The sequence below is a fragment of the Aplidium turbinatum genome, chromosome 1, assembly GCF_918807975.1.
Source record: "Aplidium turbinatum chromosome 1, kaAplTurb1.1, whole genome shotgun sequence".
Classification (NCBI taxonomy): domain Eukaryota; kingdom Metazoa; phylum Chordata; class Ascidiacea; order Aplousobranchia; family Polyclinidae; genus Aplidium; species Aplidium turbinatum.
In genome coordinates, this window is record NC_137472.1 from 5,970,126 (window position 1) to 5,995,071 (window position 24,946).

At 37.7% G+C, this 24,946-nt stretch overlaps 1 protein-coding gene across 1 annotated transcript; it reads left to right on the forward strand.

Annotated features, from left to right (window-relative positions):
* Positions 1 to 23,110: 23,110 nt before the first annotated feature.
* Positions 23,111 to 23,593, forward strand: LOC145769170 (uncharacterized). The gene has a single exon (XM_082580787.1). It carries the CDS (start codon positions 23,111 to 23,113, stop codon positions 23,591 to 23,593), a length of 483 nt encoding a protein of 160 aa, XP_082436913.1.
* Positions 23,594 to 24,946: the final 1,353 nt, after the last annotated feature.

Below are 24,946 nucleotides of genomic sequence, written 5' to 3' on the forward strand. Positions count from 1 at the left end.
GGCTCTTGGACCTCTGCCACAAGATGTATGTGTGAGGTCAGCTTTGATGATTGGGGCAAGTCATATCTGCTTAATAGCGATGACATGCTCCAAAGGATTTTCCAACGTCTCCCTTACTAACTAAAAGAATAGTTTGTAAATATAAATTATCAAGAGGCAGACTGCGCAACCTTCTCTGACCTCAGATTCTTGGTTGAAGATGCGACATCACGGGCGGACAGCGAATATGGACACTTAATGGATTCTGATAGAAATTTGGAGAAGCTGTCACAGCCAGTCAACTCGAGGGCCGGAGGTCAATCTATTTCCAAGCATGCTCCCGTTTATACTGTGCAAGTAATGCCGGCCAAGTCCTCACCAACATGTGCCACCTTTGCTTTGAAGAAAACGGCAGAGGAGAATTTGACTGGTGGGGGTGAAGAAACTGTCAAGACAGTTGCAAGGAACTTTTACGTGGATGATTAGTGAAAATCAGGCACCAACCCAGATGAAGCTGTAAACTTGCTGAGAGAGCTACAGCAACGTCTCAAGAGTGGCGGGTTTCACTTAATTACATTTTTGTCTAATGACACCAGTGTTTTAAGCTCTATTCCACAGGAAGATATAGCGTCAGCCGTCGACATTAGTCATTGCAGCCTTTCGGTTCAGAAGACATTAGGATTCCGCTACTGATCGTCTGAGGGTAAAGGTTAATGTAACAGAGAAGCAATTCACTGGACGAGGTCTGCTTTCGATGGTAAGCCAGGTCTTCGACCCAATGGGCATTCTGTGCCCGTTCGTTTTACATGCACGCAGGTTGCTTCAAGAAGCCTGTCGTCAGGAGTTGGGTTGGAACGCAGATCTTCTATCGGTCACAGGGTTAGGAGACCACTGGAATAAATGGTTAGGTGATCTTCCTGAACTTGAAAACGTGTTACTCTCGAGGAGCTTAACTCTTTCAGATAAAATGGTTTCCTCTGTTGAACTTCATACGTTTTCTGACGCCTCACTGAGTGGATATGGTGCATGCTGTTATGTTTTGATTTGTTACTCTGATAATTGTGTTACATGCAACTTTGTTATGGGAAAATCACGAGTAGTCCCTTTAAAACCCACTATTTTACCGAGACTGGAACTTGTAGCTGCTGTAACATCAGTCAAAATGAGCGCGTTTGTGGCACGCGAATTAAAGTGGTAAATTTCGAGATCTTTGTTGTGGACTGATGCTATCGTCGTTTAGCGTTATATCAACAACAGATCGTCCAGATTTCGCACCTTTTTAGCCAATCGTTTGCATGTCATTCACTGTTTGGTGTTTACTGAACAGTGGCGTTTTGTTCCTACGTCTTTAAATCCGGCCGGCCTCAGTTCTCTAGGTGTGTGGCCTGAACAAATCGATGCGGCCAAGTTGTGTCTACATTGTCCAGACTTTCTCTATGAGCACGAGACTAATTGGCCTAAGCAACCCGATTTCTTATGATATTTGCCTAAAGACGGTCCTGAAGTGATAGACGTCAAACTTTGCAACACCCACTTAGCGACCGTCGCAGCCATTGCAAAATTTTTTTCGCTGTTTTTCGAACTTTCATGAATTGCAGCGCACCGTAGCGTGGCTACTTCGTTTTTGGGGGACCTTGAAAGGTCGCGTGCGGAAAGAGTCGATTGCGAATGTGCTTTTGACCCGCGAAGATATATATGATGCCCGTCTTACTATCGTAAAAGCGGTACAGTGGCAAGTGTTTTCCGAAGTGATGTTCTTATCGAGCAGCAGTTGTCCAAGAATCCGATGCTTAAATGACTGTGTCCAAGCGCTGAATCCTTACCTAGTTGATGGCTTGTTACGAGTGGAAGGCCTTCTACAATCGGCATCTCTCCCATCAGAGGTCAAGCATCCCATAATTCTGCTAAATTGTCATCAGGTAACCGATTTACTTATCATGATGGTTCATGTGGACTAAGATCACATGGGAGTTTCACAAGTCGTTTCCACCCTGAACCGTGGATACTGGATCCTCAAGGGAAGATTTGCAGTCCATCAAGTGCTGAAGACCTTCATGAATAAATTATTGTCGTTTGTGGAAGGCCACAGTCAGAAAGCAACAGGTGGGGAACCTGCCGGCCAATCGTGTTAACACATTCAGCTCATTCCAGGCCGTTGAAACCGACCTTCTCGGTCGCTGATAGTAAAAAGTGGTCGCAGCAGTTTCAAAAGATACATATTATGTATTTTTAATTGTTTAGCGACTCGTGCTGTGCAAAAAACGAAGAAACGTTCGCCCAAGGGACATGTGCAGTGACAATGGTGGCAAAGCGTGTGGCGGCAGAAAACGAACTCAAACAAGGAATAAAGAACCTACAACAGAAGAAGGTTAGCGACGAACTTCTTCGAAACGAGACTAACTGACATTGCAATCATCCATGGGCTTCGCACCAGGGTGGTTTCTATGAAATAGTTTTTCTTTTGGTACGGAAACTGATGCGATCGATGACTGGAAATGCTACGCTTGATGAATTTGTCCTTCTGACCTTGGTGGCGGAGGTCAAAAGAATACTGAATGACCGCTTCATTACCCCACTTCCATCATCACCAAACGACTTGCAAGCTCTCACTCCAAGCATGCTACTCACGGGCTTGAAAGGAGACTCAACGAGACTCAAAATAGGGTTGCGGGCCATTTCGTGCTGTGCATCATTACTGTTTGTGTCTATTGTAAGTTGCTCTGTTCAGTTTTATCTTTTGTTGGTGTGTGTGGTTAATTTCTTATGGTGACGTAATTTAAGCCACCCAGTTAGTATTGAACATTACTGCAATTCGCATCATTGTCTCCAGTTGCCGCGATTCTTTACTGTTCCGTTTGAATAGTTTCAAGTTGTGTGATAATGATTTGTGATTTAATTGCTAACCCTTTTCGGGCACTTCTTACTGTACACTTGTCCGTGCCCTGTTTGGCCATTCCATGTTTCTATCTTCACTAGTAATGTGCCATTTGTTCAACTAAGTCGTACTTTTAGTTTTCTTGTGTTGCTTCTTATTGTGTTTGTGTAGCGCAAAAGTTAAACATTACAATTATTAACTGCCTTGATTCATTCCGTGGAAGACGGTTTCAGTGCATTTTGTGTGACTACTTTATGAAAGCTCAATTAGAGTGTACTTTAGTTGCTACTTGCTTCGTTAATTTGTCTTTTCATACGGTATCTTTCTGCGCATCATTGTGATAGCAGCAACTTTAGGTTTCGTTTGCCAGCGTCAGTCAGGCGCTGCTCAACGCCTCACACTTAATTTTTACTTTAAACTTTGAGGCAACATCGCTAGGGTAGTTTGCGTTCTTATTCTTGCTGTTCAGTCACTATTACTCACTATTTGTTCGTGGATTGCAAGTGTTTTCGTGTGTACATGAATAAACTTTTAATCAGCGTGAGTAAGTTTGTGATAATTTGAGGGCTAACCTTGTAACCGTTCTTGTCAGGCGAAAAGCACAGCTGTTGGATGCAAGGTCAGTTTACGATCTCCAAGAATTCGGTTGTTACAACTGAATTTGATGTAGTTCGCTCTGCTTGGCTATTTTTGCTTGGCATTGAGCACTTTTTGTAGTATGAATAGCATTTATTATTTATTGTTTTATGTTCTTACTAAATAGTTTGGATCACCACACGTCTTAACCCTTTGCTTTTCAACGTTTTTTTGGAAGTTAACTGCTCAAGGGGGGGCCGTTTTTGGATCAAATTCAATCAGCTGTTACGTGTTATCCGCTGGTGCTATTTCAACAGAAGTTGCACTGGTGTGAAAACAAATCATTTGTCTATAAGTTTGAAAAATCATTACTTTAAAACTTTATATGTTAAACTTGATATTTCAATTTTTGCAAAGGTACCCAAAAACGACAATTTTGATTTATCTTGCCGCTATTTAATTACCATGCTAATCCGATTTCATGCAAAGTTCTGAATAACAAAGAGCTCAATCGACTGCACGAAGTGTGTGTGCGGTGTGCCCAATCACTTCATTGATAAAGATTTGCGAGCAAATCTTATTGTAAGCTACTCACTGATTCTAAAATAGTTACAATCAGAGTAATATTGTTACACGAATTTGAAAAAAAAAAAAACTGCGTTTGTTGTCTTACATTTTTGTCCTAAACTAATGCATTCCGAAACTCATGGCTAGCTTCTAGTTTTATGGAACCAAATTTCTCATAAGTAACACCTTAGCCTGCTTGAATAGCTGTTTACATCTTCGTTTGTGTATGTTAGGTCTACAATTGAGTTTGTAGTATGAATATTTTTAGTAGAGAGAAGACAATTGAACAAGTTGTTGAAATTATCTGAAATTTCTAAGTTCAAATTAGGTGCTTTTGAAATTGTGGATTTTGTGTCAAGTCGCATCACAAATATCATGCAGGCTCCATCATAAGTCATTTCGCTTACGGGTGTTTATAAACATGACTCATAAATTACATCCACAAAAAATACAGCATTTACATCAACAAAGATAAGTTCGAAGCCCACTTTTCATTGAAGATTGCGTCAATCAATTTGAAAATACATTTTTAGTCCGCCAGCGTCAAAACAATGCAACAGCGATTTGAGGAACATGCGTAAACAAAGGAAACGTGAAATAACCCACAGTCAGCAAATCTACATAAATTTAACGTTTACAAATGTTGAATCAATGTAAATAGACTGGATTGCTGACTGGGTCCTTATTGTTTGAAGCACAAAAAATACGCGTAAAGGCGACAACATCAGCAAGGCAATGATTATGTTTCTGGCCAAAAAAAAATTAACTTTTGACTTCAAAGATAAAAATGATTATAACGAAGCTTCAAAGTTTGTCGTAAAACATTTTGCAGAGATACAATAAACATAATCACATTGTGCCAGATTGTGAGAAGACTTCCTAGATTCTTTCCTACCATTTGCATGATTGCAAGTTATTTTCTATAACTTTATATTGCCAAAAAATGGCTTCTTTGTTGAAACAACGTGGCTACAATTCTATAAAAAATTCTTAGGCCTACTACATTGAAGTAATGAAAAATTTTTTTGTGATTTTGCTGATGACGTTTTACAATATCCGAGAAGTAAAAAATAATAATGATGAATTATTTTACAAAACCGTGGTTTGCAAGCGCTTCACAAAAATTGTTTCGGGAAAATTTACTATTAGACGTAAAACGTTTGTAAAAGAAAATTGTCGGTTTACGTATTTATAATGTTTATTGCGCTGTTATCGAATTATAAACTGCCTGTGTTGTCTACCTTTGTAGTTGCCGGCCAGCTTAGAGCAGCATGCAAACTAAGCGTTTATGGTATTTGCATCGTGTTATGATTCTCGAAAATTTCCCACAAGGTCTTTATTTTTATCGTGATATTTTCTGCCTCTTCTGTCCTAAACTTGAAGTTATTGTGCAGCACAATCCACATCGGTTTTTAGACTCAGTCTTCATTGAAAATCTTTTGTGTGGTGCATCATTTCAAGTAGTCTCTTCCCCTAAATTGTAACACAAATCGTCCAGAACCAGGTTGATTATTATGTATCTTACAGCCGTTGAGAGCCCGTTATTGCATGTGTGGAATTATTACTGTAGATGTCTGACTAAATTCATGCCAAAGTCGAGCAAATTCTGCTTTCGGGATCCTTGCTGTTATTTACGGTATTTTTTGTTGATAAGTTTAGGCAGCATTTTTCCAAAATAAATGAAGACATCGGTATTGTTCGTCACTTAGATTTAGTTTTCTCAGCATTGTTTATTCATTCTTTGATCCACTAGTTTGTCCCACTTTTGGTATAATCGCATCGTTTATAAACAGCGGGTCTTCACAATAGCCGGCCTCTTATACATTGGGGCAACGTATTCAGATGTTGAATCAATGAAGAAGAAAGCTGATTTGTTGTTTGTCTAATGTGACGCCTAACTTTATGCCTCGTCTACATTACAAAATATTTTGTAATGTACATTGTACATTTTGTTTGTACATTACAAAATATTTTGTAATGTAGATGAGGCATTATCATCTTTATTTTGCGCTCTTTGTAACAAAACACAGTGCACTGTGAAACAAAAATACAGGACATAACAACAAGTAGGCGACATAAAGCAGGGAAGGGACGCCATCGAGTTAGCTGCTACGTGTAAATGGAGCCTATCTCACAATTTTGAGTGTATCTCACAATTACTGTTTGTAAAAACGCTATTTCTCCGGCTTCTCCCAAAAGCATTTGCAGAGATACATTTCCTCAATTGCAAGTTTTGTCAATGAGAGCATTTCCATGGAACGTTTATTTCGAAACCAGGTTTTCGTGTCTTTACCCAAGAGAAGATTTCTTATTGTAACGTTTTTTATTCGTCAATGAATATTATCTGCTTGAAACAACTGTTTTGAATAGTTTGTGGCCTCCATAGCCTACTATTTTGATCGTGGATTGCTATTCTTCTTTGTAGAGGTGATAACGCAAAAACAGTTTGCTATTATTGTTTCTAATTCACAGCTTTGCGATCACTGGCTTTTTTTGTAGCATAAGAAATAACGCGCTTTGTATTATTGAGGTCAAACCAAACAAAGGAATTTTACTTTAAACTCTGAGGCAACATTGCTCGGGTAGTTTGCGTTCTTATTCTTGCTGTTCAGTCACTATTACTCACTATTTGTTCGTGGATTGCAAGTGTTTTCGTGTGCACATGAACAAACTTTCAGTCAGCGTGAGTCAGTTTGTGATAATTTGAGGGCTAACCTTGGAACCGTTCTTGTCAGGCGAAAAGCACAGCTGTTGGATGCAAGGTCAGTTTACGATCTCCAAGAATTCGGTTGTTACAACTGAATTTGATGTAGTTCGCTCTGCTTGGCTATTTTTGCTTGGCATTGAGCACTTTTTGTAGTATGAATAGCATTTATTATTTATTGTTGTATGTTCTTACCATGGCCACCTGGAGATGCGGCCTGATTTGTCACATTTTGCAGATTTTGATTTCAGCTACTGCTTGTGCTTGACTGACATTTTTTGAAATGTTTTTACTTCTTGCGGTTTCCTAATGACATAAAACTTTTTTGTTGCTTTGGGGAAGCAGTAGCAAATGAGAAAAAGTAAGTTGAAAAACGCAAAATCAGACTGTTATTGAAAATTAACAGTCTGACTAAAATCTTCGAAGTCAAATTTTCTTTGTTTTTCAACATGTGAGGATGTTAAAACCTATTGTGTCATCTGGGGAAAAGAATAAAGAAAGCTTCAAAGTCAAATTTTTAGAAAAATTTATTTAAACGTTCGCCCAAAGTTAGAAAAACCTGGAAATTTCTGCAAAATGTGACAAATCAGGCCGTATCTTTAGATGGCCATGGTTCTTACTAAATAGTTTGGATCACCAAACGTCTTAAAGCTGTCAGATTAGGAAGAAAGCAAAACATTTGTGCAACTTTGATACAGTATTGGCTATAGCTGCTTTTCTTAAAGACTAAAAAATTAAATTGCATTATGATCTTTTTGTAAATACTAGACCTACTGTACTTACGTATTTTAATGACGGCTGCGTTTTAAAAAGATTCACGTTATTACCAGGTGAAAATTTATACAAATAATCTTTAAACAGTTTTTAATACACATGATACATCTTAAATTTTGAGACGCTTTTAAATTTTGAGGTCCCAGGCTTCAGCCTTTCCAATCTGGTGGTTAATCCGGAACTGCATAGGCCATAGATCATACATAAAGAAACAGAGGAATCTCCACAGAAAGCGACGAAAATGTTCTGGGAAGCTGTGTAACATTGTAACAACTGGCCTTTCTCACAGCCAACTAATGAAGCGTGACGTGGAAAACAAAACACTTCAGGAGCTCAGTTTATAGCAGTAAAGCACAGATTTTGAACGCTTTGATTGTTTGTTTTATTGAACAATCGCTCATTTTAGTCTTACAATTTGTACTAAAAGTACTTCATTGACTGAGTAATACAATTAAGTTATCTAGTTTCAAAAAAAAAAATATGGATTTACCGCAGGGCCTAACTACCGCCGACACAGCGCTATTGCCTCCTGCACTAGCCACTGAACGAAAGACCTCGCATTGATAAGTTTATTTAAAATATTTCAGTTAAAAACTAAAGTAGGTAGCCTAAACTTTTTGTGAACTACCCAGCAAACTGTCCACTTGAAGCGGTTGACTGTCTTTTATCATTAGTCACGTCCTGTTGCTCAACACAACAAACAGTACTAGCCTCATTTTTGTAATCAAATATCATTTCAAAGCATCTTCAGTTTGATATTGTCAAGAACAAAATAATAATAAAAAATTCTTCAAAGGTTTGAAATTAATGGATGCTCTAAAACAATTTCGTATGCAAATAACAATAACATTTGATAAAACTACCATTCAACGTTTTATAGGCAGAGAAAACTTTTTCTCGAACCGTTGAAAATCTCATGATCAGATCACCGCTTCCATGCGTGATGGAAATCTGCAGGTAAATCTGCATCAGGCATTGCAGAGTACAAAAAAAGTGTTGCAGAACGCGTTTTCGAATATTAAATTCTCATCAGTGCAACTACATTCATGAACGCAATAACAACGGTTAAATTTAAACTCTATACAATACATTACAAAGATTATAAGGACATATTTTCAGTGTTCAATTGAATATTAATAAATCCAGAGACATCAGAATATCACTTCCCGCATGCAATTCCAGACCGACATTACTCGCTTAAGTTTTTTTTTATTAAAACAGACTTAGGGTCGAATGCACCAACAGTGATTAACTTAAACAATGATTAAAGTTAATCATTGATTAACTAAACAGTGATTAAAGTTAATTCGTTGTTGGTATGCACCAACAAAATTTTGTGCATGATTAGTTGATCAATGATTTAATCAGACTGTTGATGGTTTTTGCTGAGTCATAACTCTAGCAATGAGTATTTCTTTGATTTGTTATGAGATTCAGTACAGTTCAGTGGTAGAAAAAGGTACCTACATACATTGTTTGTTCATGGCAATGGCAAAAAACGTTACATTTGCTGATTAATTATTTGGTAGAAATGTAAGCTGGACCGGTATTCACAAATTTGCTCGAAATGATATCTGCTGTAATATGTGAGCCAGGTACTAAGCAGCCTGGTTTTAACTACTGAACTTGGTGTGCCGTAACTTTCACTACATTGCAGAAGCAGCCTGTTTAGCAGATGCAGTAAGGCTACAAGGTTGTTCATCAGAAATTTGAAAGTGAATCTTTGAGACAATTCCACTTAGAACAGTGTTTTCTAACCGGGGGTAGGAGAGGTGTTATGACAGTCTAATATCAAAAAACCATTTCTCATGATTTTTAAGAAGTTGTGAAAGGGCATTTCAAGTGTCAGCGACAGTTGTGCAAGGTCGCTTTGCAAGTTGCTTTGCTTTTCAAAGCTTTGGTGGCCCAGATTTTTGCTTGGTACCGGGCCCGAAATGTTCTCTCAATGGCCCTGATAGAAACCGTCGCATTTTGAAAGAGGTTTATCTTGTTTTTGACCATTTTGCGCTCGAAATACTCAGAATGAACTAACTTTAATGTAATTTTTTCAAAATTAAAATTCTCTGAGGGAGGCCTCCAGCCCTCCACCTGTTACTGGGGTTGCCTAAGTCAACACACTGGAGGGGGTCCACCTGCATGGATCAACTCCTTGCTGTTTAAACTCCTGGCAATGCCCTACAAGACTACAGGGTGCTAAACTGTCCAGTGTCCAGACCAGCTTACAGTAGTGCTGAGGCTTTGTTAAAAACAACATGTTTTATTTTACGCTCATTGCGACAACATACAGTACACTGCGATTACACATGCAACACAGCAGACGACTGGAAACAGCAAAAGAACCATACAGTTATCGAGCAGATGCTCTCACCACTCAGGCGGCTAGATGTTAAGGTGGAGGTAATGGAATGCTTTTTATCAAGAAACAACTGCTAACTAGAAATTTATTTTCATAAACATTGGGCTAAGGTAAATTTTTCTGAAATGATTTGACTATATTATATTGCTGTTTTGTATTTCAGTGTAGAACAAATATTTCACAATTTTTTCTTGACTGTTAAATTTAATTCATTTATAAAATGTCAAAACAACGGTAGCAAAGTTTTTTTCCACACGAAGAAGATCTGTTTCTCACTTGCATTGCAACATATCGCAATATTATTGAATACAAGAAGACTGATGGTGTTACCACACACAACAAAAATGATGCCTGGCGGGAACTCACAAAAGATTTTAATGGTGCCTCAACCTTCGCAGTTAGAGAAGAGGGTACGCTTCAAAGGTTGTGGACAAACATGAAGGCCCAAGCGAAAAAAAGGGTCTCTTTGGCCCGCCAAGAAAGCTTCACCACTGGCGGTGGTCCACCCCAAAAGAGTAATGACACCGAAAAAGAAAATTTGAATTAGCTGAACAACTGATACAGGCACAAATCGAGCAATGTAAAAAATAACAAATTTGAGCTTTGCTACTCTGTTTAAGTATTTATGTGATAACTAGGGCGATTCTTTGTATCCAAAGTTAATTTTTTATAGTTGTACCAATTAACAAAAGAAATGTATAATATATGTAACCAAAATTTCATGGTTGTGTGGGGTCAATGTTTAAGATGTTATAAAGTTACCAAAAGTCACTTTTTGTATTTTTAGATTACTTTTCATTTGTTAGGTCACTTTATTTTGCATACTTTTTTGCCTAATTTCCCTATTTGTATATCTTTTATTGCTACTGGAGAGATGAATTTACATTTTATGTAATGCCCAGACTTTTAGTATATCTTCTACTATGGTATGGATTTTAGGCATGCACGAGCCCATGCTTGTTCGCATCACGTGTATTACCGAAAACTCGTTAATAAATTTTTGTGATCAAACAAATTGTGTTAACTGTATTTAACCAATTGTTTTCCCTGCAACAGCTAAAGTGTTTGTTTTTTCCTGCTGTTTTTCCTGCAACAGCTAACTTGTATAAAGTGTTCGATTGACAGAAACTTCTTCCCAGAGAATGTAAAACATTACATTATGTAATTTGAATGTGTAATTCTGATTTGAGTACAAATTGAAACTAATTTAGATGCTTTTTTATGTGGAATTGCTGCCATTTCTTTCGCTTTCTTGTTTTCGTTGAATAAAGTTACTTTTTGGTGACTTTTTTGCAAAATTGAAGTCATTTTGGTTACAAAAAATCGCCCTAGTGATAACATTTTGTATATGAAGAGCTTAGTTCTAAAAGTACTTAAGTCACATAATGCCAGTTTTGAGTTATCAACGTTCAAACATTTTCTAAAGCCTTTGAAATCAGGAATAAAAAAATTTTCAACTTTGAATTGTCAATTGCGATAGATCATGCTGCAATACGTTTCAGGCCAAAAAATTATCTTTGAACTCACTTTCCTAAAGAAATAACAGCCAAAAAATATTTTGGACTTAAGTACTTTTATGTCAAAATTGTGACTTAAGGTACTTTTTCCTTCAACCTGTATGATCACAATTGTGACTTAGGTACTATTTCTACTCAATTTAAATAACAGGAGCACACAAAACTGCTGTTGAAACCAGGCCCGGATTTAAGGATGGGCAGAGGGTGCATGTGCCCCGGGCCCCCCGACTTTTAAAGGGCCCTCTGCGTAGACAAAATGTGATTTCTTGGTATTATTATTTTTTTCCTTTCAACCTTTAAAGTTTCTGCAAAATGCTGTGCGGTGCTGGATTAATGCTACTGTAGACGTAGAGGTGGCTTTTCGGGCCATGGGCGTGATAATTTTTTTTTGCACGGGACCCCCTAACCGAATAACCTTACAGAATTTTTAAACTTAGTTTTTATTTCGCAGAGTAGCGATGAGCCATGAATGTAGAAGTGTTAGCTGTAAAGTTAAGATATTCGTAGGTTATAAGAAGTGCTAACTTAGGGCATCTCAAAATCACTTGAACCTTGTATGCAACGGCTAGGCTAGTCAAGACCAAGCCCAATGCTAGTAAAGTTTGGTTCCAAAGCAAACTGTTAGTTTTTTTTAAATACAGCTTAGGAATAAATCAACTTTTCAACAAAGTTTGAATGCATTTTTTTCAAAATTTGGGGTAAAAACATGCTTAGAATGCACCAAATGTAATGCAATTTTTAAAATTTTTCAAATTCACTGCTCACAAACAGCACCAGCTGCCACTGACAACTACCGTACTGTCCCACAACTCTACAAGCAGTGTTGCCAGACTCCAGTTTGCTCACGACACCATTTCAACCTCCAAATTACACCATTTCACCAAGAATTACATCAACGCCTTAACGTTTCTCCTCATCAACGCCTCTTTCTAAGTGTTAGAAAAGTATTGGAAATAACAAAAATTTACATAGCAAAGATCACACAGTTACATCAACATGTACAACACAGCCAATACAATATGGTAGTTTAGTTAGGTGGAGAAGCTAGAAGGTTACAATAAAAATAGTTTTTTAACAAATTATCATTCCATTGTTCTTCCAATAAAAATAGTGCAACGCAAAAATTCATCTTCATAGCAACTGTCCATACAAATCTTAAATATATCAGCTAAAGCTATGTGGGCTAATAAAGCTATAGCCTAAATTTATTTGTTTTTTTTTGTTTATTAACATTTTCTTTTTTTTCTTTTCTTATATCTTAAATTTTTCTGAAGGTGTTGCGACCGTGCCAAATTTTTTTTTTTTTTTTCAACTCAATAACTTACTTCGGTCACAAGCACGTTTTTAACGTTCGCGTTTTGTCGCTTCTACCTTTTTCTCGACCTTTGCTATGTTGACGTGTATTGTTTTGATATGATGGTCAGAAATAAAAACAACTGAACTGAACTGAGCCTCCACATATGTTTTCACACCATTCTGTCTTTTGCTGTTCTCATCCAGGTGATGCCAATCTTTTCTTCTATGTCATCTCGCCATCTTCTTTTTGGGTCCCCCTCTAGTTCTTCTTACATATCTTGGTGTCCATTCTGTGGTTATCTTGGCCCATCTGTTAGCAATTAGCCGATAAAGGTAGTTCAGAAATAAACAAACCCTCAGAACTCTGAAGTTTTAAATTACACCATTTTTTTTCAAAATTGGTGTCTTAGAACACCATTTGGCAACGCTGTCTACAAGCTTCTGCAGCATCAGCTGTTGTCTCCGAAGTGCACGTGATAAAATGGCTTCATCTCATTGGTCAAAAAGGACTTACGTACTTTTTCTACAAACTGGTGTGACTTAAGTACTTTTAGCACAGAAAATCCGTTTGCCACACTGGTGGCAACCTGTAGCACAGGGACTAAGCCACTTTTTCTAGCTCCAATTTTGCTCGGGTGGACTTACGCGACTGCAAGCATTTCTTAGCAATGGTCAACTCGATTTTCGCAAAATGTGACTTAGGTACTTTTAGAACTAAGCTCTTCATATGTACAATTGAATGGTTGTAACTTTTTGCTGTTCGTAATTGTTATTCATACAGAACAATTAAGAAATAAACACACCAGGTAGCTGTAGCCATGGTTTCATAACTTTATTAAAACAGACAGAAAAAACTAGTACCTCAGAATACTACCCTGCCAGCAAATCAACCACTATTTACATTGATTCAACGTCTGTACACGTTGAATCAATGTAAAAAAAATGATTTTCTGGCTGAATATTTACTCACAGATCCCTCATCAGGTGTACAATGAAAGAAAACAGTAACCGGCTCATTTACAGCACTGGGTGAAAATCAATTGATGACGTTAAAAATATTACTTCAGTTTAAAAATATTGAGAACCCATGTCCTCCTGGTGACAAGATTGGTGTATGAGTTCCAAGACCGGATTACTTTAGAAGTATTGAGTGATAATTTGCCTTCTCATTGCATTTCCACCAACTGTGGACATGGGTTGCTGTTGGCTCCTTATGCTGGAGTTGGCATGAGATGAAGATTCTTCAAAATCCACAAATTCACCACGGTGAACAGCAAAATTATGCAAACAAGCAGTTGCGACTATAATGGGAAGGGTGTTGTCCAGTTTAGTTCAGAGAGGAATTCGCAAGCAGCGATACCTTTGCTTCCAAACTTCCCTTTGTGAGGTCTTCAGCATCAAGTTCAGCACAATCCATTACATTCACTGCATCAACCATGTTGTTATTACTATTTTGTATCTAATTGTACACACTGGTACACATGAATTCCATACATGTAATGAAAATACAAAGTGATAGGTGTGCATGGTCACTGTGATTAGGTAAACATAGATGACAAGCAAAAGGGTTAGGAATGGACAATGTAGTATGAGTATCAAGTATGTATGTTGTACAACAACTCCTACCATAAAAATAGTTCTATATGTCATGAAATGCCAAAATTGTATGTATGTTCAAACAGCTTGTCAAACAATTTTGAATAGGCCTGGGACAATGTATTCTGAGACATCCCTAGAAAGGGGTGTAAAAATAGTATCTATGTTGTACAACAACTCCTACCATAGAAATAGTTCTATATAACATATCATTGAATGCTAAAATATGCACAGTCACATGTATGTAATATATCAAATATAGTTATTACGGTATCATACTCTCTAAAACCTCTACAGCCTGTTTCACCCTAAAAGAAGGATCAGCAGAAAGTCCTTACTCAAAAACAGCTTGTTAAACAATTTGTTATAGGCCTGGGACAGTGCATTGCAGGTATAAAGCCACACCAAGCCATCAGTAACAGCGCATATGCTACAATCAGGGGCGCCGGTAAGCTACTGCACATATTACAATATAACAATTTCTGCTATTCACTTTTAGCCTAATTATAGTCTTTCATTTTTGCCTCAAAATAATGTTTACGGCACAAAATTCTGCAACACAGTAGGTACGTAACCATCATTATAAAAAAACATGATGCCTTTCTTTGTATACCGGACACTTGTTCATCACTCAACAGTGAGCTGATAGATGAGCATTATTGCTATATCTTATCTTAAAACTTTCAAAAGAATTGGCCTTTCAGCAACAAAAATGCCTTTTTTCATAATCCTGCACCCCCCCAGTTGAAAATTGTCCCGGCACCCCTGGCTACAATAGCCAAATTTTGGTAATCAACCCATAACCTCAACTATTTTATATACAATTATAAATCAGTTGCTGTCCATGAAAAGTGAAGAACCTTTACAATTACATTTTGGTCATTCTAATCCTATCACACATCACACCTTCCATAGTTCAAAAGGTGCAGCCTGATGTTGCAATTACCAAGAACTAACACAATACCAGTACTACAAACCTTTGCTGGAAAGTTAATCAAGCTTTAAACCTACTCTGGAGCTGTATTAACTCTGTTACTTAACTTGCTAGTTAATCAGAGTTTAATCATGGTTTAAATAGCCCTTGGTGTTGGTGCATACCAAAGTCTCACTTAATTGTAGTTTAATTTAAGATTAAGTTAAATACAGTTTAATCACTGTTGGTGCATTCGACCCTTAATGTTCAAAGCAAAAACAGTCATCACAATGAACATCTACTGAAGTATACTAATTTACAGTAGCCTACTTAGATAAGCAATGAAAATTAACATGAGGGTATTGTTATTAATATGAATTCAATATGATTTCAGTGATTATAATAAAATGTAATACAGTAGCGTATCCAATTAATTAGCGACGACCTTTTAAAGTACACATTAATTCAATAAGAAATAAGAATTTATCAAAAGTCTCAGTCATTTTAGAAGATTTCACCACCGGTTACAGGACCATCTATGATTGTTACCTTGACAGAGTCAACTCTGATTGATCATAGACGCCTTCGAGAGTAGCTAGTTGAGAAAATTCAGATAATACGCAACCAAGAAAGTTTCCAGAAATATTTGATAAAACTCCCATTCAACGTTTTATAGGCAGAGAAAACTTTTTTTGATGCAGATTTACCTGTAGATTTCCATCACGCATTGTAGCGGTGATCTGATCATGAAATTTTCAACGGTTCGAGAAAAAGTCTTCTCTGCCTGTAAAACGTTGAATGGTAGTTTTATCAAATATTTTTGGAAACTTTCTTGGTTGCGCATTATCTGAAATAACAATAAAACAATTAAATAATCAATAAAGTCCTAAATTAATGGCTGTCTAATTGTCTATGCATAGTGATATTTTTGATATTTAGCTAAAAAATTAACAAGAGCAGTTTACAAATGTGCTAGTAGGCGTACAAGTGTTTTTCACTTAAATTTAGGCAAAAACATTTTTTGAATGTTTATTTTGGCATCTAACAATTGATACCACAATTCTTCTTTGTGGTCAAGTTTGGTTGGATCTGGTTCTTCCACAAACGTGACTTCAAAACAGTCCGGTAAATGAAGTGTCGTTGTTGAATGCTTTTTTTGATAATGTTGTAGTAGCACCGTTTTGTCGGTTTTGTCTGAGAAGTTGCCGCAGTTACCTGAATTCCAAATGGAGCGATGTTTGTTACAACTTGCAGAAAATGAATTTTTCGTTTGTCCAACATACTGCTCTTTGCAAATTTTGCAAGTAGCTACGTAAATTCCAAAGTTCTTACATGTCAAATTCTGTTTAAGGTGAAGAAGTTTTCTTGATTGCGAGATAAGGCTTTTTTTGTTTTATTTTTTTGTAACATTTTATTTTTTTTATTTTCCCTTTACATCTTAAATTTTTCTCAAGGTGTTGCGACCGTGCCAAATTTTTTTTCAACTCAATAACTTACTTCGGTCTCAAGCACGTTTTAACGTTCGCGTTTTGTCGCTTCTACCTTTTTCTCGACCTTTGCTATGTTGACGTGTATTGTTTTTGATATGATGGTCAGAAATAAAAACAACTGAACTGAACTGAACTGCTGTGTGTGTCACTGACCATACAAGAAAAGTTTTTTCTACTGCCACACAATGCATAATTTCCACACCTTTTTTAAGATCCAAAGTTTTTAATTTTTTTATTTGAAAAATCTAAATCCTTGTAAGTTGTGACATAAGATGCAATAGTTGGTGGTCTTTTGTGGACAATACTGGCCGAAGATTTTAATTTATTTTCTTTGTTGATAAGCGTCAAAATGTTTGTAAAAGAGGAAGCCCAAATGATTCTTTTTTTGTCTGCGTTGGTTTTCTTCTCCGGTGCAAGTCTAGATTTCCAAGTTTTTGCCAAGTCAATAATGCTTTTGGTCATTTTTTTATTAAAGCGAGAGACTATGCATTTATTGCACAAACGAGTTAAACTCTTCAAGCAATATGGTTCAGTTTCATTCAATCGACGCATTCGGATGCATTCTCCATACACAATCGATTTCATACACTTGTTTGGCCTACTGTAGCACATTTGTTTGCTGTGCACTTCATGAAATTGCTCTTGTTAATTTTTTAGCTAAATCTCAAAAATGTCACTATCCATAGACAGCCATTAATTTAGGATTTTATTGATTAGTTAATTGTTTTATTGTTATTTGCATGCGTAATTGTTTTAGAGCATTCATTGATTTTGTCAATTTCTTGAATGTCAAATCTACAGTGAAGAAACTTATTAGTTATATTTTACTTCATTTGATAAAAGTTATAGCCTCTTTTTTTTTATGCTATTTAATTTTACATGTTACGTTTCTTCATTAGTAATGACGTAGTAATAGATTATATAATTTGTTCTATTGTTTCCATGGTGGCGCAACATGCATTTGTTACGTCATAATATCTAAACTTTAAACCTTTGAAGAATTTTTTTATTATTATTTTGCTCTTGACAATATCAAACTGAAGATGCTTTGAAAGCGAAATCGATATTTGATTACAAAAATGAGGCTCAGTAACGCACCCAGAAAAGAAATTAGGGAGGTGCTAATTCAGAAATGTCAGCCGAGTGATTTGCGACAATAAACCTATGCCCATCCCTTTGTTTAATATTTCAAGGCACTCACGGCCCACAACCCACCGGTTGTCGATACCTGTGCCAGGGGTCCAGCGGAGCGTTCAAGCTCCCATAGAAAAATATTTAACTACGAGGCAGAGCGAACCATCACTTATGATCGCACAGAGTCTATAGCAGTGGTTCCCAAACTTTTTCAGCTTGTGGCACACTAGAAAAATTATGAAACGCTTGCGGCACACTGACAAGAAAAGAAAAGTTGCCTTAAAAAATTATTTTTACGTTTTAATGCGATGGATGTGCTTGTTTATACTAACACATACGACTGAAATGAGGTTGCATTGTTGACAAACATACCCGCATTTCATCGTTATTTCTAAGCAGTCTCTCTCGTTTACAGCTTTTAATTTCAGTCAAAACAGAAAAGCCATGTTCACATGGCCATGAAGATTGAATATGCAAATGGCAATATAGTTTCGATTGCTTTTGCACTGATCATGGAATAGGATTTGGAAGCAGACAGCCAAAACTCATCCAAGTTTTTTTGTGAAAACAGCGTTTGAAAAAACAGGTCGTTTCGTAAATCAATGAGCTGTTCTTCTGCTTCTGCAGAAAGATTGCTTCATTCCTTCCAAACGGTGGGAAGTAATGTTGCAATGCAAGCTAAAGTCCAGACAATGTGCTCACAATTTGCAGAAGAATTTCGTGTTTATGAGATGATTCATTAAGAGCGGAAAACGAATCAAAGACTTTCTTCGAGACTTTTATTTCTCCCCGCATCGTAGGACAACAATCAGTACAAACGCTCAAGCAGCTACTGCATTTCAACTCAGAAAGCAAAATATTTTCATCTGCCAATTTGAATATGTCTTCTTTGATTGTGTCCCTCAATTCTTTGCGAAAGAAACATTCATTTTATCATTTACCAATGTTTCAGTGTTAATGAAGAGAATAAAAGCCAGCAAATGAGATTTCCCAGTTCTGTCAGTGGATCTGTTAACTTGTACAGATCATAGCACAGACAGCTCGTTGGGTGTAGCAACAAAGTGTTTGCGAACTTGATCCATTAAACCTGAGGATAGCTCTTCTATCGTTCGTGAAATTAAGTTACAGTAGGCTATGTTATTTGACAAAGGAACTCTAACTTTTTTTGGAGAAGCACTACGGTACCAAACATTTCTTCAACAACAACGGCTAATGCCGGTCCAATTACTGTTTCTGCATCCGTGTGTGCTTTTTTGTGTTTCGCCAACAAGTGAGCCACTTTGTAACTTGCAATCAATCCTTTTTCCTGCAGCTTGAGGTAGTATTCTTGATCTTTGCCTGCTTGTTTGGGACTTCAGGTTCGCAAAATATCCTTTTGGTTTAGCCTTCAATGTTGGATGATTCTTCTCCAAAAGTCTGCTAAGCTTAGTGGGAACAAGCGACTCATTAGATAAGGCTTTATTGCAGATAATGCAGAAAGGTTGTTGGTTATCTTCGGGTCCTGAAGCAATAAACCCTTAATGAACGTATTCTTTAGCAGCCCAATCATGACGTGGCAGTTACCCTACTCTATCGGCAATGCCATAGTTGGTTTCATCATCACATCTGTTTATTTATCATCTATTGAAGCAGTTAGATCGCTTTTAAGTCGCATATGCTTGTCTGCATGGCTTATTTTAAATATTTATACAGTTCTTTTCCAAAATTCCAAAAAGATTCGCGGCACACTTGAGAATCTGTGGCGGCACACTAGTGTGCCGCGGCACACAGTTTGGGAATCACTGGTCTATAGTATAGAGGGTCATCAATATTTAACGTTACAACTTTCAAACAACTGTATTTAACACCAATATTTAGTTTTACCACGTTAATAAGTTAAATATTTGTCAATTTTATACTTTTAGGCCTAAATTTTATAAGCTATGAATGAGAATTTGAATAAAAGAATAGCTATTGTAGAGGCAGTAGAGCTCTTCAAATCGGGCAAGTCAAGGAGTGATTTTTGCAAGGACTTAAAAATTAACAGAATGTTGGTCTGGAGAACTCTCAAAAGACAAAAAGAAACTGGAAGTGTCAAAAATCGACCTGGCCAAGGTAGTCCTCGAAGCACCAGAACTTCAAAATTAATAAAAGCAACCAGAGAAAAGGTGCGAAGAAATCCCAAGAGATCCATTCAAACACTGGCAAAGGAGGCGAACGTGGCCTATGGAGCCATGTTCAAAGTTCTCAAGAAGGATTTGAAGATAAGCCCATTCAAACACATGAAGAAATAGTTGCTAAATGCCAATACCATTGAGAAACGGCTCTCCAAAGCCAGAATTCTGCTCTTACGCATTGAAGGAGGAGGCACGCTGCCAAACCTTGTGTTCAGCGATGAGAAGAAATTTGATGTCCAGCATCATTTTAACAGTCAAAATGATCGTGTTTGGTCAAGAGATGGTGACGTGAAACCCCGGGTAATCACTCGGAGACAAGGGGCGGTATCAGTGATGGTGTGGGCCGCAGTCAACGAATTAGGAAGGAGTCCATTGATTTTTGTGGACTAAGGAGTGAAATTGAACCAAGAAAACTACCGAAATGATATTCTTGAGGGTTCATTGTTGCCTTGGGCAAAAAATTTTCAAAAAACGTAATTGGTCATTCCAACAAGATTCTGCCCCTTCACATGAAGCTAAGAGAACGCAAAACTGGCTTTCAGCCAATGTTTTCTTCATTTCCAAGGAAGAATGGCCTCCTTCATTCCCAGACCTGAACCCCTACACTTTGGCATCTGGTCTTACCTGGAGAGCAAAGTTTCGACAAAACACCACCAAAGTTTGGAAGTGCTGAAGGCTAATCAGAAAAAAGAATGAGCCAAATACCTCAAAAAGTTATTCGTGACTCTTGCAGGTCCTTTTCGAAGCGTTTCCGACTTGTTATCGAAGCAAATGGCAGACACATTGAGTAAAACTTGTTATTTATTTATTTGACAATAATATTATACGTTTATTACTCAAAAATTGTTTGCCATTTGTTAAATACAGTTGTTTGAAGTTGTAAAGTTAATTATTGATGACCCCGTATCTATGATGTCACAATTTTACTTATTCCTCCGGTACTTATTCATATCTAACCTGTACGCAAAACGTATAAATGGGGAACATACAAAAACTTCATTTTTGGTGGCAGGTTTGGGGGGGGGCTTGAGCCCCGTTAGCCCCATGCTGGGTGCGATATAGATGAGGCTGGTAGAATGTTTGTTGCATTGAGTAACAGGACGAGACTAATGATAAAAGCAAGTCAACTGCTTCAAGTGGACAGTTTGCTGGGGGGTTCACAAAAAACAAAAAAGTTTTATTAGTCAAAACAACTAAAGTAGGTAGCCTAAACTTGTTATTATTTCATTTAGAATCTACGCTTATAATCTTTCCGTGAAGCATTTTCGTTTATTGCTTGATGTTTTTGTCCTAACTTGGCCTATGCTTGAGGTCACTCCAAGTTTCTAGCCACTTCATGTTTGTGTTTGGTTCGGCTTCGTTTGCTCTTATAGAACTAATGTATTGACAGAGAATCATACAGCATTGGTATTTTTTGCAATTATTACTTTTGTCAAAATATGAGCAATCAAACCACAACTTTGCAACACACACGCTTTCATTTTGAATTGGACTATAGCGCAGGTGGAACCACTCAATAGTATCAATACCATATTTTTTAGTTAAGCTGAACTACTGCGATTTCATTAAATTATTAGCCTACAAACTGTTGTTTAAATGTTTAGTAAACTTTTTGACATTATAAAACTCTAATTAACTACGAACAATTTACAGCAGTATTTCTTAACCTTTACTAACCTGCCGAACACTTACACTAATCTGCAAGCTCTCGTTGAACACCAAATTTTCGCTGAGTCACAAAAACAAAAAGTCTACCACATTTAAGTAATACCTTACTATATCAATGAGACTTCTGTTGTTTTTTTTCTGAGACCACTAGTAAGATTCGAGGCTTTGTCTGGGAAACAGCAATTCTCATGTCATCATTATAATTAACCATCCGGTGGGGGTGAAAAAACTGTCATGACAGTTGCAAGGAACTTTTACGTGGATAATTTGTGCAAATCAGGCACCAACCCACATGAAGCTGTAAACTTGCTGAGAGAGCTACAGCAACTTCTCAAGTGTGGCGGGTTTCACTTAATTAATTTTTTGTCTAATGACAACAGTGTTTTAAGCTCTATTCCACAGGAAGGTATAGCGTCAGCAGTCGACATCAGTCATTGCAGCCTTTCGGTTCAGAAGGCATTGGGATTCCGCTACTAATCGTCTGATGGTGAAGGTTAATCTAACAGAGAAGGATTTCACTCGATGAGGTCTGCATTCGATGGTAAGCCAGGTCTTCGACCCTATGGGCGTTCTGTGCCCGTTCGTTTACCTGCACGCAGGTTGCCTCAAGAAGACTGTCGTCAGGAGTTGAGTTGGGACGCAGATCTTCTATCGGTCACAGGGTTAGGAGACCACTGGAAAAAAACGGTTAGGTGATCTTCCTGAACTTGAAAACGTGTTACTCTCGAGGAGCTTAACTCTTTCAGATAAAATCGTTTCCTCTGTTGAACTCCATACATTTTCTGACGCCTCACCGTGTGGATATGGTGCATGCTGTTATGTTTTGATTCGTTACTCTGATAATTGTTTGTGTTACATGCAACTTTATTATTTGAAAATCACGAGTAGTCCCTTTATTGACTGATGTTACAGCAGTCAAACTGAGCGCATTTGTGGCACGCGAATATGTGGCACATGTATTTAGAAAGTAGGAAATTTCGAAATTTTTATTTAATAACTATTTAAATTAAAGCCAGAATCTCGAGATCTTTGTTGTGGACTGATGCTACCGTCGTTTGCGTTATATCAACAACAGATCGTCCAGATTTCACACTTTTGTAGCCAATCGTTTGCATGTCATTCACTGTTTGTCGTCTACTGAACAGTGGCGTTTTGTTTCCACGTCTTTAAATCCGGCCGACCTCAGTTCTCTAGGTGTGTGGCCTGAACAAATCAATGCGGCCAAGTTGTGGCTACATGGTCCAGACTTTCTCTATGAGCACAAGACTAATTGGCCTAAGCAACCCGATTTCTTACGATGTTTGTCTATAGACGACCCTGAAGTGAAAGACGTCAAACTTTGCAACACCCACTTAGCGACGGTCGCAGACGTTGCAACATTTGTTTTGCCGTTTTTCGAACTTTCGTGATTTGCAGCGCACTGTAGCGTGGTTACTTCGTTTTTGGGGGACCTTGAAAGGTCGCGTGCGGAAAGAGTCGATTCCGAATGTGCTTTTGACCCGTGAAGATATGGATGATGCCCGTCTTACTATCATAAAGCGGTACAGTGGCAAGTGTATAAAGGAGGATGTGAACCTTCTTACCGAGCAGCAGTTGTCCAAGAATCCGATGCTTAAATCTGTCCAAACGCTGGATCATTACCTAGTTGATGGCTTGTTACGAGTGGGAGGCCTTTCTACAAAAGGCATCTCTCCCATCGGAGGCCAAGCATCCATAATTCTGCTAAATCGTCATCAGGTAACCGATTCATTTATCTTGATGGTTCATGTGGACGAAGATCACATGGGAGTTTCACAAGTCGTTTCTACCCTGAACCGTGGATACTGGATCCTTAAGAGAAGATTTGCAATCCATAAAGTGCTGAAGACCTTTATGAATTGTCGTTTGTGGAAGGCCACAGTCAGAAAGCAACAGGTGGGGAACCTGCGGGCCAATCGTGTTAACACATTCAGCCCATTCCAGACCTTTGGAACCGACCTTCTCGGTCGCTGACAGTAAAAAGTGATCACAGACAAGTTTTGGGATCAGTGGTTGGCCCATTATCTTCCACTTCTACAACCCATCAGGAATGGTTTGCGACATCTCCAAGCCTATAACCAAGTAATTTAGTATTATTCGTGCACAAGGCTTCTAAGCGTGGACACTGCCCAAGCGATTGTAAAAAAGGTCATGCAGGACTCCAACAATTTTGTGAGACGAGTACGAGTGGTGGTTGCTGACAGAACTGAATATATACGCGACATTAGGAAAATCTGTTTGCTGAAGGGCAGCATGGACTCTTGACCATTGACATTGCGCGTCGACGAGACTCAAAATAGGATTGCGGGCCATTTCGTGCTGTGCATCATTTCTGTTTGTGTCTATTGTAAGTTTCTCTGTTCAGTTTTATCTTTTGTTGGTGTGTGTGGTTAATTTCTTGTGGTGACGTAATTTAAGCCACCCAGTTAGTATTCAACATTACTGCAATTCGCATCATTGTCTCCAGTTGCCGCGATTCTTTACTGTTCCGTTTGAACAGTTTCAAGTTGTGTGATAATGATTTATACACTTGTCCGTGCCCTGTTTGGCAATTCTATTTTTCTATCTTCACTGGTAATGTGCCATTTGTTCAACTAAGTCGTACTTTTAGTTTTCTTGTGTTGTTTTTTATTGTGTTTGTGTAGTGTAAAAGTTAAACATTACCATTTTCAACTGCCTTGATTCATTCTAGGGAAGACGCTTTCAGTGCATTTTGTGTGACTACTCTATGGAAGCTCAATTAGAGTGTACTTTAATTGCTACTTGCTTCGTTAATTTGTCTTTTCACACGGTATCTTTCTGCGCATCATTGTGATAGCAACAACTTTAAGTTTCGTTTGCCAGCGTCAGTCAGGCGCTGCTCAACGCCTCACACTTAATTTTTACTTTAAATTCTGAGGCAGCATTGCTAGGGTAGTTTGCGTTCTTATTCTTGCTGTTCAGTCACTATTACTCTCTATTTGTTCGTGGATTGCAAGTAAGTGTTTTCTAGTGTACATGAATAAACTTATACCTGTAGTCAGCGTGAGTCAGTTTGTGATAATTTGAGGCCTAATAACCTTGGAACAGTTCTTGTCAAGCGAAAAGCACAGCTGTTGGATGGAAGGTCAGTTTACGATCTCCAAGAATTCGGTTGTTACAACTGAATTTGATGTAGTTCGCTCTGCTTGGCTATTTTTGCTTGGCATTGAGCACTTTTTGTAGTATGAATAGCATTTATTATTTATTGTTTTATGTTCTTACTAAATAGTTTGGATCACCACACGTCTTAAGAAATGAACGTTTATCATCAAAAACAGTTAGACTGACTAAATAAAATTGTTCTAG

Excerpts from the sequence above, each read along its gene's own strand:
- LOC145769170 (XM_082580787.1), top strand. The coding sequence starts at position 23,111 with ATGGATGATGCCCGTCTTACTATCATAAAGCGGTACAGTGGCAAGTGT.